We start from the raw sequence: 18,955 nt of genomic DNA on the forward strand, positions 1-18,955 counted from the left end.
TATAACATCTAGACAAATACCATCAATCAGCTCTTGGCTTTTTCATATTCATGCATGATAACTTCTCTTCCAAGTTGATGCAGCATTATATATTGACTCTGGTATTTTAAGTGTTATGTTTAATTTAATTTCTAGACTCTCATGAACATATTTCTAAAACATATTGTTTTATTATTTTAAGTTTAAAAAATTACTATAATTTAAGTGAAAAATGAACAACTTATTTTAAATTTTTGAAAAATTAGGTTAGATTATGTTTTTAGGTTAGAATTTAAATATGAAAAATGAACAAAACTTTAGAAGAATTGATAAATTCCTCTTTTTTTTTTTTTTTTTGTTCCAGATTGAAAACCTAGAGGATCTCTTGAAGGAAAAAGATAACCAAGTTGATATGGCACGTGCTCGCCTTACAGCTATGCAGGCTCATCACTCTTCTTCTGAAGGAGCACTCTCCAGTTTGGAGGAAGCAATTACTGACAAAGATAAGCAGATTTCTCAGTTGCGAGAGCAGAGAGACAGAGCTGAACAAGAAAGGAATGAAGAAAGAGAGCTACACGAACGAGAAATTGCTGAATACAAAATGAAAATGCATGCATTAGAAAGTGAAATGGAAAAGTTGCAAGTAAGATTAGAAAAGGCAGCTGCAGAAAAGGATCGTGTAGAGGTAAAATTAGAAAATTCTCAATCAGAATTGGGCCAAGCAAGAGCTGAGTTAGATAAGATACAAAGTGAAATGAACAAATTTCAAGGTGAATGGGAAAGAACTAAAAATGAAAATTCCTGGCTTGCTATGGAAAATGAGCGACTTCGCGAACAGACAGAAAGGCTAAAAGCTGATTTTGAACGATCACAGACTACCTTTGGTAAATCACAGTTTTTCCAGTCAGAGGAGACAGAAAGGCTGCAAGAAAAACTAGAAAAAGTCCAATCAGAATTGAGAAGAGCACAAGCAGAACTAAGAATGAATCAAGCAGAGCAAGACAGAGCTCGAGGAGAAGTAGAACAACTTCAAGAAAAAGTAGAACGTTCACAAGGAGAAATATATAGACTAAAAGCCAAATTGGAAAATGCACAAGTAGAAAAAGAGAGCTTACAAGAAGAATATGATCGTGTTCAAGCAGCAGTTGCACGTTCTCACTCAGAGCGAGATGCTGCTCTAACAGAAGCAGAGAAATTGAGAGGTGAGTTAGAACGTGTGCAAGCAACTCTGAGCAAAGCTCAGTCACAGCATGATAAGACACAGGCCACCCTTGATAAAGCTCAGCTTGATGCTGATCGTATTCAGGAAAAACTGGATAAAGCAAATGCTGAAATAAGAAGATTGCAATCAGAAAGGGAAAGAGCACAATGTGAAGTAGAAAGTTTGCAGATGCAGTTAAATCAATTACAAACCCAATCACAAAGACTGCAAAAAGACAAAGAATCATTACAACTTGATGCTGATAAAATGAGGGAAAAGTATGAGCGTTCACAGACTCAGCTGTCACGGCTTCAGAAAGAAAAAGATGTCTTCCATAATGAAGTAGAGAAACTTCAAGAAAGAGTTGATCTTCTTCAAGCACAGCTCAATAAGGTCCAGAAAGACAAAGAAAATGCTCAAGCAGAATTTGAAGTTGTTAGAGATAGATTAGAAAAAACTCATAATCAGCTGGAAAAGTATCATGTTGATTATGATACCTCTCAAGCTGAACTGAGAGTGCTTCGAGAGAAACAGGAAAAATTACAGCAGCAGCTTCAGAAAGCACAAGAAGATCGAGAAATAGCCAGAGTTGAATATGAAAAGCTTCTTGAAAAGCTTGATCGATCCCAAGGTGAAATGTATAAACTTCAATCCAGATTAGATCAGTCTCAATCAGAAGTTGATAGGTTGACACTAGAATTAGAAAAGAACCAAATTATTGCAAATAAAACAAAAGATGAACAAAGGAAATCACAAGAAGAATTTGATGGCTTAAAAGATCTTTATGCAAGAACATATTCCCAACTTACAAAAACAAAAGAAGCAGAAGAGAAGATGAGAGTAGATTTAGATCGCTGTCAAATGGAATTGGAAGTTATACGTGATCGGTATGAAAAATCACAAGTAGAACTAAGACGAATACAGTCTGAAAGAGATAAGCTTCAAGCAGATGTTGATCATATGTCAATAGAATTAGATCGAATACAAACTCAAGTGGGCAAAACTCAGACTAGCCATGAAAAATCACAAGAAGAACTTGCTCGCCTCCAAGTGGAACTGGAAAAAGTTTATGAAAAATTGGACCGATCTCAGTCTGAGCTACGAAGAACTCAAAATGAAAAGGATAGAATACAGTCAGAAAAAGAAAATGTTCAGTTAGAATTAGAAAGATATCAAGCTCAGATGTCAAAATATCACAATGTGCAAGAGAAATCACAAATTGAATTTGAACGCATACGCATTGACATGGAAAAGGTTAAGGATAAATATGAAAAGGCTCAGGCTGATTTAGAAAAATCAAATCATCAAAAAGATATAATGGGCAGTGAAATAAATAAATTACAGTCTGAGCTAGACAGATTAAGGAGTGACAAAGGTATAACCATACAAGAAAGAGAGAAACACAGTGCTGAAGTTGAAAGACTGCATATTGAAATTGAAAAAGTTAAGGATAAATATGAAACTGCAATGGCAGAATTACAGAGATTGCAAGAAGAAAAGGTAAAACAACAAACTGAAGTTGAAGGGCTAAAGAAAGAAGTTGAAATATCACATGGTAAAATAGAAAAAATAGTAATCTCCGAAGAACGACCAAAGCATGAAGTTGAACGAGAATTGAAGGATATGGAAAGAATGAGAGATCGTCTGGAGCGTGTCCAGGTAGAATTATTAAAAACACGGGATGAACGTGATGCTTTACAAAATGAAGTTCAGTCTCTCCAGTCTACCTTAAATCAAGCACAAAGTCAGCTAGACAGTGTTCAAGAGTCACAAACAGATTTGCAGTGGGCAAATAATGAAGTAGCACGTTTAAAACAGCTTTTAAGTAAATCAGAAAAAGAACTCCAACAAAGCTTAGCAGAAAATAGTCGCATTCAGTTGGAAGTAGATAGACTGAAACAGAATATGGAAAATGCAGAAACATTTGTTAGTCATTACAGAGAGAATCAAGAAAAATTTAAAGGTGAGTATGACAAGATGTTAGCAGAAATATCAAAAATGCAGGAAAAACTTGACAGGTCACAAGCTGAACTTCATAGAGCATTGGAAGAACGAGATTTAATGCAGAGGGAAGTTCAAGAATATCAAGCTGAACTTGAACGAATACAGCTATCTCAGGGAAAAGCTCAAGAGGTTCACCAGATGTCCAGAAGTGAAATTGAAAGATCACAGCAAGAAATACAACATTTGCAAAGAGAAATTAAAAAAATGGAGCAACAACTGCAAAAAACTCTAGGTGAAAATAAAAATTTACATGCAGAATTAGAACAGTCTCTTGATGCTTTAGCAACTTTACACAAACAGTTAGAAGATGCTAACATAGAACTGAGTAGAACAAAGGAGCATAATAAACAATTGAGAGTGGAACAAAGTAGGTCACAAAAAATGACAGGAAAGATTTCGCAAAGTGAAAAAGAACTTGAAAAGTTACGTTCAGAATTAGAGAAACAAAAAACAGAGACACAGAAAATGACTCAAGAAGCTCAGCAATTAAGAAAACAGTTGGAGAAAGCACAAGAAGAAGTGAAAGGGTTTGCTGTTGAAAGAGAAAGATTCCAAGGACAGCTAGAAATGTTAGTTCAGGAGCTGGAAAGAAAAGAGGTCAGATTGCATTTTAATAAGTTATTCTCTTATAAGTATAATTATGTAAAGTATGTCTCTTAGTTTTATTAGATTGATTTGTTTGTAATGACCTAAATTCGAAAACAGAAGCAAATATTTCAATAATATTTTTATAAGCATTTAGTGTTAGTATTAATAATAGCAAATGATGCAAGAAAGCAAGCTTATACATTATCAGCCCAACAAAAAAAAAAATTTCCATTTCACTTATCCATCCCCTCCAATAGCTTGGCTAGTTCTTCCTTGAATTTATTCAAGGAAGAACTAGACAAACTATGCAATGATCCTTCCTCAATTGAATTTATGCCCCCTCACTGGCAGAGTCTGAGCAAGGGAAAGAATCCCATCAACATTGAGTTTGCTCAAGTCATTCAAAGCCTTAAACACCTCAATCAGATCACCTTGCAAATGCCTTGTCATCAGTGCTGCAATTTTCAAAATAGAAGCCTTTTGAGGTAAGAACACTCTTTACTCTTCAACAATCTTGCTGCCCTTCTCTGTACCTGTTCCAGCTGCTCTTCATACATCCTTCCTAAAACAGTGCCTCCAGACCTTTATGCAGTACTCAAGGTGTTCTGAACATTGCCTTATACAAAGGGATAATCACCTCCTTATCCCTGCTAGAAAAATTCCTGTATATTTCATGTAACTTGAACACAATTAATATTTTAATAATATATATGATGATGGCATTATTCAAAGTTTAGTTAATTTAATATTTTTTTAAATTCAACTTGATTTTTATAGTGAAAATATCAATATCAGTCTGCTAAACACTGTTCTTGAACTTTAGACAGATTAAAATTATGAAATACATTTTCATTTGTGATTTTTAGCTCAACAACAAACTTACTTATTTTTTGTTGTTATTATTTGATGATGATAGGCACTGGCTGCTAGGATACTTCATTCATATTGTTTAGAGTATGTGAAGCCACTTGGCAGCACTATATACAATATAATATATTGTATATACAATATATTATACAAAATAATATATTGTATATACAATATAATATAATACAATATAATATAATATATTGTATATATAGTGCCCAAACTGTAAATGTTGCTATCTCAGCAAAACTGGACAATATTAGAGAACAGAACTAATGGAAATAATAGCACCATTCAATTGGTCAACAGTAATAGTCATTATTGAGATGAGTTGCATCACATCTCCTCTAGTAAAGCTGATACATGAATAAATAACATAATGGTTGTGATGGTTTAAAGGTTTGGTAAACAAATCACAAATATTAGCATTAGTAGAGGTTATTGCATTATATGATGCAAGAAAGCACGTTTATACAGAATCAAACAAACAAAAAAACCCTCCCATTTCACCCCTCCATTCGTTCCAAATGCCTGTCCAGCTCAGCCTTAAATTTATTTAGGCTATCAACTTCCACAACAAAAGATGGAAGTCTGGTCTGCCAATCAACTACCCGCTGGCTAAAGGCAAATTTCTGCACATCTATTCTACAACTGTCTTTCCTCAATTTGAAACTGTGCCCCTCAGGTTCTTAATTCGAGCAAGAGGAAGAATCCCATCAGCATTCAGCTTGCTCAACCCATTCAAGGCCTTGTACACCTCAATCAGATCACCTCTCAGGTATTCTCCAGGTGCTACAATTTGCAGAACTTAAGCCTTTCTTGGTAAGAGCACCCCTTTGTTCCCCTCACCAATCTTGTTGCCCTTCTTTGTACTTGTTCTAGAAACTCTAAATCCTTCCTAAAATGAAGCCTCAAGACCTGTACACACATTATTCTAGGTGTGGCCTGACCATTGCCTTGTATAACGGGATTATCACCTCCCTGTCCCTGCTAGCAAAATTCCTATATATCATTAACAAGATTCCATGACCGGCCCTGGCAGCCCGCCTGCACTGCTCTATGTACTTCATATTTGACTGCACAATTACCTCCAGGTCTTTTTCACTTTCCACTTCCCTGGGTGTAGTACCACACAGTTGGTACGTTTCTCTTCAGTTATTGCTACCCATATGCAATACTTTGCATTTGTTAATGTTAAAAACTTCAGTTGCCACTTCTCAGCCCATTTGTCCAACTTATCTAAATCCAGCTGGAGTAGCATACTGTCTTTACTGTCATTAACAACCCTGCCAACCTTTGTATCATCTGCAAACTTGGGCATTGAACCTGATATACCTTCATCAATATCATTGATAAATATACAAAACAACAGTGGGCCCAACAATGAACCCTGGGGGACTCCACTAATAACATTTGTCCACAAAGAGCAGTGTTCTCTGATTACCTATCTCTCTCGTCTTCCACTCAACCATCCCTTTATCCATTGTAGCAACTTACCCTTAATGCCATACCTCTCCAGTTTGTACAGGAATCTTCCATGTGCAACAGTATCAAAAGCTTTCCTGAAATCCAAGTATATGATATAAAAATTATTATTTTGCATCTAGTTCCTTTGTGACCACATCATAGTATCCAATAAAATTGGTCAGACAAGACCTCTCTTTAACAAACCCATGCTGTGGCTTAATTATTACTGCAGTCTTGTCTAGATGATCCTGCAATGCTTCTTTAACCAGTGATTCCATTATTTTCCCCAGAACACAAGTTAAACTAACAGGTCTACAGTCACCTTTTGAACCCTCTTTGTGAATTGGTGACACATTTGCTCACCTCCAGTCCATGGGAACCTCCCCTGAGTCCAAGGAAGCTCTCATAATTATGGCTAAGGGTTTGCTTACTTCTTTTGCTGCCTCCTTTAATATAACTGGATAGATCTCTTCCACCCCAGGTGCCTTCCTTATATTTAACTTCAACAATTTCTCCTCCACTTTGCTCTCAGTTATTACAGCAGAATCACTTAGCTCCCTGTTAGAGTTTGATAAACTTCTGCATTCCCCTCATTGAATAACTCCTCATGTGTGAATGTAGATGCAAAATACTCATTTAGTTTATCAGCTACCTGAGCATGATCATCAGTAGTCAATCCATCTATGTTAAGTGGTCCAATCTGATTCATCCCTTTCCTTCTAGAGTTAACATAAGTAAAGAACTCTTTGTTGTTTTTCTTTGCATCCTTTGCCAAAGATTTCTTGTAATCTGCCTTCGCCTGCCTAACTTCCTTTGTGACGTGATTACAGACTAGTTTGTATCTGACATAGGTTTCTGTGTCACCTGGTACACTCCAGGAGTTCACATCTGGCGAGCATGGGCATGACACACCCAGGGTCCTGAGCTGGATATCATCATTCTTCTCTTTCTTGGTGATTCCCTTTTGTCTCTCTCTCTCTCTCTCTCTCTCAGGGTTGCTGGGGAATTTTTTGGCTGGTGCAGCATAAGCCTCAGGCTTCCTTGCACCTATAGCTAATAATAATAATATGCATCCCATACATTTTTCTTCTCTGCCACTAGCCTTCTATCGTGTCTGGGCAGAATTGCAGACACTTTCACATTCAACCCTAACTCGCAACTTTTTTTCAACGTTGACCGTACTTGTTGAGTAAATCTGCAGATCTCTTACTCTTAATGTCATTAGTTCAAACATGTACAACAGTATCACCTTTTGTGTCCTTAAAAGATGATATCTGCTCCACGTCATCAACTTTTGTCCCTGGCAGACATATTTCATGATTAATTTCATAAAATATTTGTACCACATCTAATATCACATTTGGCATCAAAAGATTTACCACAATATGCATTGCTACTGATGGACAATGTGCCTACTCATCCCATACACGTAGTTGATTTAAAAAGTGATGATGGCAAAATATCATGTCACTTTCTGCCAGTGAACACGACATCTCTCATTCAGCCGATGGACCGAGGCGTGATTGAGATTATGAAACATTATTGCAAAATGTTCATTCAAAAACTTGTTTTAGCCAAAAATAAATTAGATGTGATAGAGTTTTGGAAAAGCTATTCTATAAAAGACATAATTTTCAATGTTGCTGGAGCCTGGAATGATATTCCAGTTCAAACAATACAAAGAAGCTGGAATAAGTTGTGGCCAGACATATATTCAAGTGATACACAAACCATTCCAAAAGAAACTGTAATTTTGCAGTCATGTTTGAATGTCCTGGTTTTAAAAATATTTCGATGGAGGAAGTAAACGCTTGGCTGGATATGGACAAAATGGACATCGGATGCTAAATTTTAGATGACAATGAAATTGTGCAAAGAGTGTTGACAATTTTGGATGATTCTGAAACTAAAGAAAAAGCTACTGTTGATGGAACAGCAAACATAATTAGCCACTGTCAATCTGAAACTATGTTGTCAAAGTGCATTGAGAGGTTCAAACTTCAAGAAGAAGCAGATGCTACTCAAGTTTTACTTTTGCATAAATTTCGTAACATTGCCTCCCAAAAGGCTCGAGGGGTAATGAAACAAAAGAAATTGACTGACTTTTTAGAAAAGAAATTTAATTATGTAATATTGTTTTCTTTTTAATTTCTTTAATGATATTAGAACAATGTTGTACGTATGTAATATTGTTTTCTTAAAATTTTTTTTATGACATTACTGGACCAATGTAAGTTAAAATATTAAAAATAGGTATGTACAGGGTGGCCATAATTAAAGTATCCCTATTCAAAGGTCTCTGTAGCTCTAAGTAATAAGCAGAATACCACAAATTAGTAAGTAAACTATTCAAGGCATGGGGGGGGGATGATCCCATTAAAAAAAAAAAAAAAAAAAAAAAAAGCAGTATTAGTTCCAAAATCTGCCAATAGGGGATAATATGGCGCTGTAAAGACAAAAGATTTGACAAAGTACCAACAAATAAATAACTAAGACAAACCTTAATGAAATTACAAATTTTTATTTGTGCTCTTTCTGAAAAAACAGAAAGAAACTGAACTAAACTGCCAAAGGAAATGGTTTCACAGCTCCAAACTCACTCACAGTTTACTCCCGATGGGCGATGATGTCGCTGATGGTGGAGTTGGTTTTCGATGTGAGATGTGATTACCATCGTTCTGGACCAGAAATTTCATTTGATGCACAGGGTGCTTGACTGCAGAATGCGACTCTCTGGAGTAATATTCTGCACATGCTGCATTACGTTAACCTTTAAGACAGCCAGGTTAGGGATACTTTCTCGATAGACATTGGCCTTGAGGTGACCCCACAGCCAAATATCACATGGTGTAAGGTCAGGCAAACATGGTGCCCATGCAATGGGAAACAAACAACTAATAACTCTTACTGCAGTAAAGTGATGCCGGCAAAGCTGCTGTTTTGGTCATATGATATGAGGAGCCCAATCTTGTATAAAAATTGTCTCATCCAGGCATCCTCTTTGCTGCAGTTGATGAATAATGAAACTGCTCAGCATGTGATGATAGCTTGGTGCTGTAACAGAACAGGTGGCTGCTCCTGCTGGGTGCAATTCCTTGAAAAAGTATGGCCCTAGGATGAAATTTGAAGTTACACCACACAGACAGTGATTTTCGGAAAGTGCAATGGGATTTGCTGAATAGCATGTGGTTCTTCTGAAGCCCATATTTGGCAGTTTTGAGTGTTGACAGTCCCATCGAGATAAAAATGGGCCTCAACTCCCCAAAGAATGTTCCATGGCCAGGCATCGTCCACTTCCATTCTGGCCAAAAATGTTAGAGCAAATGCCATTTGTTTTTCAGGATCATCTTTTTGCAGATGCTGCCAGCAACTGACCTTGTATGGATAATAGTGGATTAGTTTCCAAAGAATTTTCCACACAGTGGAATATGGGATGTCCAATTGCCTCTCTACTCCCCATGCACTGCTGCTAGTTCTAGCAGCTGTATCCATGGGTCGGTCGATGATAGCCATTGCAACTTCCTCTGCTACCTGAGGTGAAACAGGCTTCCTTCCTCTTCCAGGCTAAACAACAAAGAACTCAGTTTCCTCAAATTTGTTAATCATCCTAACTACCGCAGCTGATAAAGGATCTTGACATAAGTTCTTACAGTATATAAATTCACACAGAGCGGCTGCTGCATTGCATCCATTTAACTAGAACTTCACAATTAAAGCACAACCAGGCAGAGTGAGCTGCGTTGTTAACAGTAAACTTACAGAATACACTTGTGATGTTTGTTTGCACTTTGCCTTTATAGCTCTCTGCTGATGCTGGGAAAATTAAATTAACTCAGATTTATGCAAATTTTCTGCTCTCTCAGGTGTCTTGTTTTTTAGTTTGGATTTAAAATTTTAGTGCAATTCAGTTTCTTTCTGTTTTTTTGCAAAGAGCACAAATAAAAATTTGTAACTTCATTAAGGTTTGTCTTAGTTATTTATTTGTTGGTACTTTGTCATGTCTTTCCTCTTGTAGAGCACCATATTATCCCCTAGCAGCAGATTTTGGAACTAATTTTTTTTTTTCATGGGATCCTTCTTTCCATGCCTTGAATAGTTTACTTACTAATTTTGGTGGCATTCCACTTATTACTTTGAGCTGCAGAGAGCTCTGAATAGGGATACTTTAATTATGGCCACCCTGTATGTAGATATCTGTACTATGATTTTTTGATGACCCAGTAAAAAATAAATAATTAAAGTTTAATTAAATTTCATTAGGTTATGTATTATGTAATAAAATAAATAAGTCAGATGACCTGGTCTATTATATGTATAATGTTTTTAATATACATATTCTGTTATCCGTCTATTCGATTATCCATCATGGTCTCGGTCTCATACCCTGACGGACAATCGAAGTTCTACTGTAATATGAATTGATACTTAACTGATACTTTTTGATACGTAATCTACATATGAATTTCTTTATATTATTAAATGTCTTTTAAATTAATTAAAAACCTTTAAACTTTTTTTATATTTTATTATAATTTTTTTTGAGCCCTCCAGCTCTTAAATTGTAAAACTGAAACACTACATTTCAAAAATTTTTCATAGGATTTGAACTCTTCAATGGGAAGAAAAAAATCAATAGACAATGTATGGTATCACTTAATATATTAGTATTACTAGTGGCAAATGATGCAAGAAAGAAAGCTTATACAGAGTCAGCCCAAAAAAAAAAAAAAAAAAAATCCCATATCCCCTGTCCACACCACCTCTAACAATTTGTCTAGTTCTTCCTTGAATTTATTTAAACTACTCTCCTCTACAACACCAGATGGAAGTTTGTTCCAACAATGAACTATCCACTAGCTGAAGGTAAACTTCTACAAAATCTATCCTGCAACCATCCTTCCTTGATGTGACTTTATGCCCCCTCGTGTGTGTAGTCTGAGCAAGAGGAAAGATACCATTAGCATTTTTAGATTTTGAATGTACTCACGAACTATTCAGTGCTTGAGAGCACGCAATATGCTCTCCTTGGCAATTTTTACAAATATTCCTTGCTCGAGTGATCATTTGCATCACATCGAGCACAGGCAGAGTAGCAGACAGACTGCTTGTGAGCAGCCATACTTTTGGAACTTAAAACACCTCAGTGGATTAGGAATGTAAATCCTTTTTTGGAAAGTTTAAGTTGCCTGCCTTGATGGATCTTGGAGGCCATGGGGTGTTGAATGTAAGGATAACTGAAGCAAGAACAAGATTCCCATCCTGACACATCAATTTCTGCTTGATGGTTGTCACACCTTGATCTTTCAATTCAGAGCATATCTCTTCTTCAGAGACATGAAGATAATCTGACTCTACATGAACAGTTCAGAGTTTTATGGAAGATTCAATTTAGTTGAAGCCCATAAAACATATTCCCAATTGTCTGTTCTGTGGAGAATGAGGAAAAGTTCACTGATGGCATATTTTCAGTTCCTAGTCGTTATGCTGCAGAGGTTGTTAGCATTAGCATTAGTAAAGGCATATGATGCAAGAAAGCAAGCTTATACAGCATCAGCAACAAAAAAAAAAAAAAAAAAAACCCTCATTTCACCCATCCACTCACTCCAAATATTTGTCTAATTCTGTCTTGAATCTATTTAAGCTATCAACTTCTAACTTCTACAAACAGATGGAAGTTTGTTCCAGCAATCAACCAGCCGCTGGCTAAGCGCAAACTTCTGCACATCTATCCTATAACTGTCTTTCCTCGATTTGAATTTATGCCCACTCAGGTGATTATTCTGAGCAAGAGGAAGAATCCCATCAGCATTGAGCATGCTCAAACCATTCAAGGCCTTATACACCTAAATCAGATCAACTCGCAGGGGCCTAGTCTCCAGACACTGAAACCCTCGGGGGCTCACATCTGGTGAGTATGGGCTTGGCACACCCAGAGTCCTGAGCTGGATATCATCATTCGTCTCTTTTTTGGTGATTCCCTTCTACTTCTGACTCTCTCTCTCTCTCTCTCTCTCTCTCTCAGGGTAACTCGGAATTTTTTTTTTTTGGCTGGTGCAGCATAAGCCTCAGGCTTCCTTGCACTATGTGGCTAGTAATAATAATAATAATTTGCAAAATTAAAGCCTTTCTTCATAAGAGCACCCCCTTTGTTCCTTTAACTACTCTTGTTGCCATTCTCTGTACTCATTCCAGCAGCTCTACATCCTTCTTAAAATGAGGCCTCCAGACCTGTATACAGTACTCAAGGTGTGGCCTGACCATTGCCTTATACAAGGGGATAATTACCTCCTTATCTCTGCTAGTAAAATTCCTGTATATCATTGACAAGACTCCTTGAGCTACTCTTGCAGACCTTCTGCACTGCTCAGAAAACTTCATATCTGACTGCACAATTACCCCCAGGTCCTTTTCGTCCTCTACCACTGTCTTATATTACCTGGTCTTGGCACATTATAGCCTTAGTTGCTAATGTGCCAATAAAAATCCAAACCATCCATCCATCTACCACTGTCAGTGTAGTACCACACAGCTGATACGTTACTCTTGGGTTACTACTTCCCATATGCAGTACTTTACATTTGTCAATGTTAAACTTGAGTTGCCACCTCTCAACCCATCTGCTCAACTTTTCTAGATCCTGTTCCAGTAGCATACTGTCATTAGTGTCATTGACAACCCTGCCAAACTTGTATCGTCTGCAAACTTGGACATTAAGCCTGATATACCATCATCAATGTCATTAATTAATACAGAAAACAACAATGGACCCAACAACAGTATTAAAAGCCTTTCTAAGATCCAAATGTATGATATCAAAATTATTCTTTACATCCAGTTCCTTTGCGATCGCATCATAGTATCCAATCAAATTGATTAAAGAATTACCCTTAACAAACCCATGCTGGGTTTGTTAAGGTTCGAGCTATAACTGAAGTCTTGTCTAGATGATCCTGCAATGCTTCTTTAACCAGTGTCTCAATTATTCCCTGGAACAGAAGTTAAACTAACAGGTCTGTAATTACTTATGTCACCCTTTCATCTAAATTTGTGAATTGGGGTCAGATTTGCACATCTCCAGTCCATGGGTACCTCTACTGTCCAAGGAAGCTCTCATAATTATGGCTAAGGGTTTGCTTACTACCTTTGCTGCCTCCCTTAATATAACTGGATAGATCCCATCCACCCCAGGTGCCTTTCTTATGTTTATCTTCAACAATTTATCCTCCACTTTGCTCTCAGTTATTACAAAATCATCTAGCTCACTGCCAGAGTTTAATACACGTCTGGCATTTCCTCCTCCCTTAATAACTCCTCGTGTGAATGTAGATGCAAAATACTCATTTAGTTTGTTAGCTACCTGAGCAGGATCATCAACAGTTAAACCATCAATATGAAGTGGACCAATCTGATTCATTCCCTTCCTTCTAGAGTTTACATAAGTAAAGAACTCTTTGCTGTTTTTCTTTGCATCCTTTGCAAAAAATTTCTCGTAATCTGCCTTTGCCTGCCTAAACTCCTTTGTGACTTGGTTACAGACCAGCTTATATCTATTGTAGGCTTCCATGTCACCTGTTAATTTATATGTATCCCATGCATATTTCTTCTCTGCCATGTCTCATTAGTTCATCTGACATCCATTTAACCTTGAACAATATTTCTTAGTTGGTATGAAAAGCCTAGTATCTTCCAAGATTAATTCTTTGGAAGTTAAGAAGTGGCAACTGAGATTTAATGTAAATAAAATGCAAGGTACTGCATTTATCTCTGTTAATTTGGATAGCAATACCATTTAGGGGTCCTATTTGAGGTGGCAGAGAACAAAAAAGGAACTAGGGGCTAATATGTTTTCTGAATAGCACAGACAAGCTGCCTGGACAACTCTTGGGGATTCTGTCAGTAATCTACAGGAATTTTGCCAGTTGGAACTAAGAAGATGATTATCCCATTATATAAGACAATGGTAAGGCCATGTCTTGAATATGCATACATGTATATAAACCTAATTTTTTAGAAACAATGTAGATCTGTTGGAATGGGTGAAGAGAACTGCAAAATTTGGTCTGGGTACCCTTACCATGAAAGACTTAAGTTCTGCAAATTACAGTGTTTCGAAACCAGGCACTTGCAAGGAGACCTCATTGAAGTGTTTAAGACTTTAAAGGATTGAATAAACTAAATGCCAATGGCATCCTTACTCTTTTTCCAGTAAACAAACATAAGAGATTATAAACTTAAATTGAAAAAGGGTGACTGCATCTGCAAAAATTTGCTTTCAGCCAGAGAAGAATTAATTTTGAACAAATCAGTTGTTCTCTGGCTATCTACCTTTCAACAAACTTCCTGGTGTTGGAAGGTGGATATTTTGAATAACTTTAGGGAAGGATTAGACAAATTATTAGAGAAGATGGACAAATGATGTGGGTAGATTTTTTTTCCTTTGGCTGTCCATCCCCTCTAATAATTTGTCAAACTTCCTTAAATTTATTCAAACTATCCACTTCTATAGCAGCACATGGATGTTTACTTCAACAATAAATTACTCTCTAGCTGAAAGCAAATTTTAGCTCATCTATCTGACAGCCATCCTTTTTCAATTTAAATTTGTTTCCTTATGTGCATTGTCTGGGAAAGAGTAAGGATGCCATCAGCATTTAGTTTACTCAATCATTTAAAGCCTTAAAAACTTAAATCAGGTCTCCTCACAAGGGCCTGGTTTACGAGCACTACAATGTGCGGAACTGAAGTCTTCCATGGTAAGAATACTCTTTTGTGTCCTTGACTAATCTTATTGCTCTTCCGTGTGTAAAATGAAGCTTCCAGACCTGTATGCTGTACTTAAGATGGAGCTAACCATTGCCTTATACAATGTGATATTCACTTCCTTGTTCATTCTGGCAAAATTTACGTATATCATTGATAGACTCCCATGATCTGTCCTAGTAGCCTGTCTGCACTGCTCAGAGAACTTTCAACTATACAACTATCCCTAAGTCTCTTTTGTCCTCCATCACCTTGAGAGTGGCAGAGAATTTTCTGGGATTATTGCTGCCCATGTACAGTACCTTTCATTTATCAAATGTTAATTTCCACTTCTTAGCCCATCTGTCTAATTTTTCTAAGCCTTGTTGCAGTAATATGCCTTATTCCTGTTATTTAACCACCCTTTGTATCATCTGCAAACTTATCTGAAAATAAGCTTGCTATGCCTTCATCAATATCATTAATAAATACTGAAAACAGTAAAGGGCCTAGCATTGAAACCTAGGCGACTCCACTGATAACATCAGTCCAAGGAGAGCAGTATCAACTGATAAACATTCTGTCTTCTCACACTCAACTATCTCTTTATCCATAGCAGTAACTTGCCTCTGTCACACAGCTTCAATTACACCAGTGTTCCATATGAAACATGAATCAAAAGCTTTGCTAAAATCTAAATATATCATGTTAGAATTAATATGTAAGAGCTCAGGTTTATTTTTTTGCACCCAATTCCTTTGATAGCGGCTAATCAGACTGGTCTAAGAAGATCTTTTCTTAACAAATTGATTAAGTGATTTTTGTATAACTGTATTCATGTTAAGATGATTCTATAAATATTTCTTTAATCCCTGACTCCATTCTTTTTCCCAGCACAGAAGTCAAGCTGACAGTTCTTTAATTACTACTCACTTTCTCTTTGATACTCCCTTTGAGAATAGGAAGACGTTTGCACATCTCCAGTACATAGATACCTCCAATGAATCCAAGAATGCTCTCACATTTTATAGCCAAAGGTTTGCTTACCTCTTTTGCTGCTCCTATTAATATAATTGCATAGAATCATTCCGACTCAAATGCTTTATTTACTTTAAGTTTTAACAAGACCAGTTAGTTTAACTTCTGTTCCGGGTAAAATAATGGAGTCGCTGGTTAAAGATGCATTGCAGGATCATCTAGACAAGACTGCAGCGATAACTCAAACACAGCATGGGTTTGTTAAGGGAAAGTCTTGTCTGACAAATTTGATTGGTTATTATGATGTGGTCACAAAGGAACTGGATGCAAAAAATAATTTTGATATCATATACTTGGATTTCAGGAAAGCTTTTGACACTGTTGCGCATGGAAGACTACTGTACAAATTGGAGCAGAATGGTATTAAGGGTAAGTTGCTACAATGGATAAAAGGTTGGTTAAGTGGGAGAAGACAGAGGGTGGTAATCAATGGGTGCTGCTCTTCGTGGACTAATGTTATTAGTGGAGTCCCACAGGGTTCGGTGTTGGGTCCACTGTTGTTTTGTGTATTTATCAATGATATTGATGAAGGTATATCAGGCTTAATGTCGAAGTTTGCAGATGACACAAAGGTTGGCAGGGTTGTTAATGACAGTAATGGCAGTGTGCTACTGCAACAGGATCTAGATAATTTGGGCAGATGGGCTAAGAAGTGGCAACTGAAGTTCAACCTTGACAAATGCAAAGTACTGCATATGGGTAGAAATAACCCCAGAGAAACGTACCAACTGTGTGGTACTACACTTAAGGTGGTAGAAAATGAAAAAGACCTGGGAGTAATTGTGCAGTCAGATATGAAGTTTTCTGAGCAGTGCAGACAGGCTGCTAGGGCGGGTCATGGGGTTTTGTCAATGATATATAGGAATTTTGCTAGCAGGGAAAAGGAGGTGATTGTCCCTTTGTATAAGGCAATGGTCAGGCCACGCCTTGAGTACTGCGTACAGGTCTGGAGGCCTCATTTTAGGAAGGATGTAGATTTGCTTGAGCGTGTACAGAGAAGAGCAACACGATTGGTGAGGGGAATGAAGGGATTCTCTTACCAAGAGAGGCTTAAGTTCTGCAAATTGCAGTGGCTGGAGACTAGGCACCTGCGCGGTGATCTGATTGAGGTCTATAAGGCCTTGAATGGGTTGAGCACGCTGAATTCTGATGGGATCCTTCCACTTGTTCAGATTACCAACCTACGGGGACATAAGTTCAAATTAAGAAAGGACAGATGTAGAATAGATGTGCGGAAATTTGCCTTTAGCCAGCGGGTGGTTAATTGCTGGAACAAACTTCCATCTGTCGTTGTAGAAGTTGATAGGTTAAATAAATTTAAGGAGGAACTGGACAGGCATTTGGAGGGAATGGTGTGATTTTTTTTTTTTTTTTTTTTTGGCTGATGCTGCATAAGCTCCTACACTTGCTTTCTTGCATCATGTGCCACTACTACTACTACTACTACTACTACTACTACAAGTTCTCTTACACTTTCTCTAAAGTGATCACAAAATCATACAGCTGCCTCTAGTTATAACTTGGTATACTTCTGGTACTATGCAAAATATTTACTCAATTTATCAGCAATCTGAACAGGATCATCGATAGTTATGTGGTACATATCCAGTGGACCAATGTGATTCATACTTTTCCTTCTATGGCAAAGAATTCTTTGCATCTTTGCATCATCACAATTTAAGCCACTCCTGGTAAGATAACCCTTTGTCTCTCTCACCAGTTTTGTTGCCCTTCTCTGTACTCATTCTAGCAATTCTTCATCCTACCTAAAATGAGGTCTCCAGACTTGTATGCAGTACTCAAGGTGTGGTCTGACCATTGCTTTATACAAAGGTATAATGACTTCGTTGTTTCTGCTGGCAAAATTCCTATATATAATTGACACAACTCCATGATCTGCTCTGGCAGCCCATCTGCACTGCTCAGAAAACTTCATATCTGACTGCACAATGACCCCCAGGTCTCTTTCATTCTCTACTACCCTGAGTGTAGTACCACACGGTTGATATGTTAATCTGGAGATACTGCTAACTATATGCAGTACTTTACATTTGTCAGTGTTAAACTTCAGTTACCACCTCCCAGTCCATCTACTCAACTTTTCTAGATCCTGCTGCAGTAGGGTAGTGTCATTAGTGTCAGTAACAATATGCCAACCTTTGTATCATATGCATACTTGGACATTAAGCCTGATATACCTTAATCAATATCATTGATAAACACAGAAAACAACAATGGACCCAACACCAATCCCTTGGGGGACTCCACTAATAATATTAGTCCATGAAGAGCAGTGTCCATTGAATACCACTCTGTCTTCTCTCACTCAGCCATCCCTTTATCCATAGCAGCAATTTGCCCTTAATGTCATACTGCTGCAATTTGTACAGTAGTCTTCCATGTGCAACAGTATCAAAAGCATTCCTGAAATCCAGGTATATGATATCAAAATTATTTTTTGCATCCAGTTCCTCTGTGACCACATTGTAGTATGCAATCAAATTGATCAAACAAGACTTCCCCTTAACAAACCCATACTGTATCTAAACTATTACTGCAGTATTGTCTAGGTGATCCTGCATTACTTCTTTAACCAGTGACTCCATTATTTTCCCCAGAATAGAAGTTCAACTAACAGGTCTATAATTGTTTTCTTTGAACCCCCTTTGTGAATTGGGGATACATTTACACATCTGCAGTCCATGGGGACCTCCCCTGAATCTAAGGATACTCTCATAATTATGGCTAAGGGTTTGATTACTTCCCTCGCTGCCTCCTTCAATATAACAGATTAGATTCTATCTGCCCCAGGTGCCTTTTTTATGTTTAACTTTAACAATTTCTCCTCCACTTTGCTCTCAATTATTACAAAATCGTTTAGCTCCCTGTTAGAGTTTACTAAATTTCTGTCATCCCCTTCCTTACAGAATTCCTCATGTGTGAATGTAGATGCAAAATGCCCATTCAGTTTGTCAGCTATCTGAGCAGAATCATCAACAGTCGAACCACTAACGTCAAGTGGACCAATCTGATTCATCCCCTTCCTTCTAGAGTTTACATAAGTAAAGAAGT

At 37.3% G+C, this 18,955-nt stretch overlaps 1 protein-coding gene across 1 annotated transcript in view; it reads left to right on the forward strand.

Moving 5' to 3' along the window:
* Window positions 1-18,955, forward strand: part of brp (ELKS/RAB6-interacting/CAST family member bruchpilot) — a 461,964-nt gene that overhangs the window by 399,549 nt on the left and 43,460 nt on the right. Inside the window, exon 7 of the mRNA XM_090387273.1 lies at window positions 344-3,781. Coding sequence (XP_090243399.1) covers window positions 344-3,781 — 3,438 coding nt within the window. The remainder of the gene's footprint in view (window positions 1-343; window positions 3,782-18,955) is intronic.

This window comes from Mastigoproctus giganteus, chromosome 13, assembly GCF_048544385.1.
Source record: "Mastigoproctus giganteus isolate SK-2022 chromosome 13, ASM4854438v1, whole genome shotgun sequence".
In the NCBI taxonomy this organism is placed as follows: Eukaryota; Metazoa; Arthropoda; class Arachnida; order Uropygi; family Thelyphonidae; genus Mastigoproctus; species Mastigoproctus giganteus.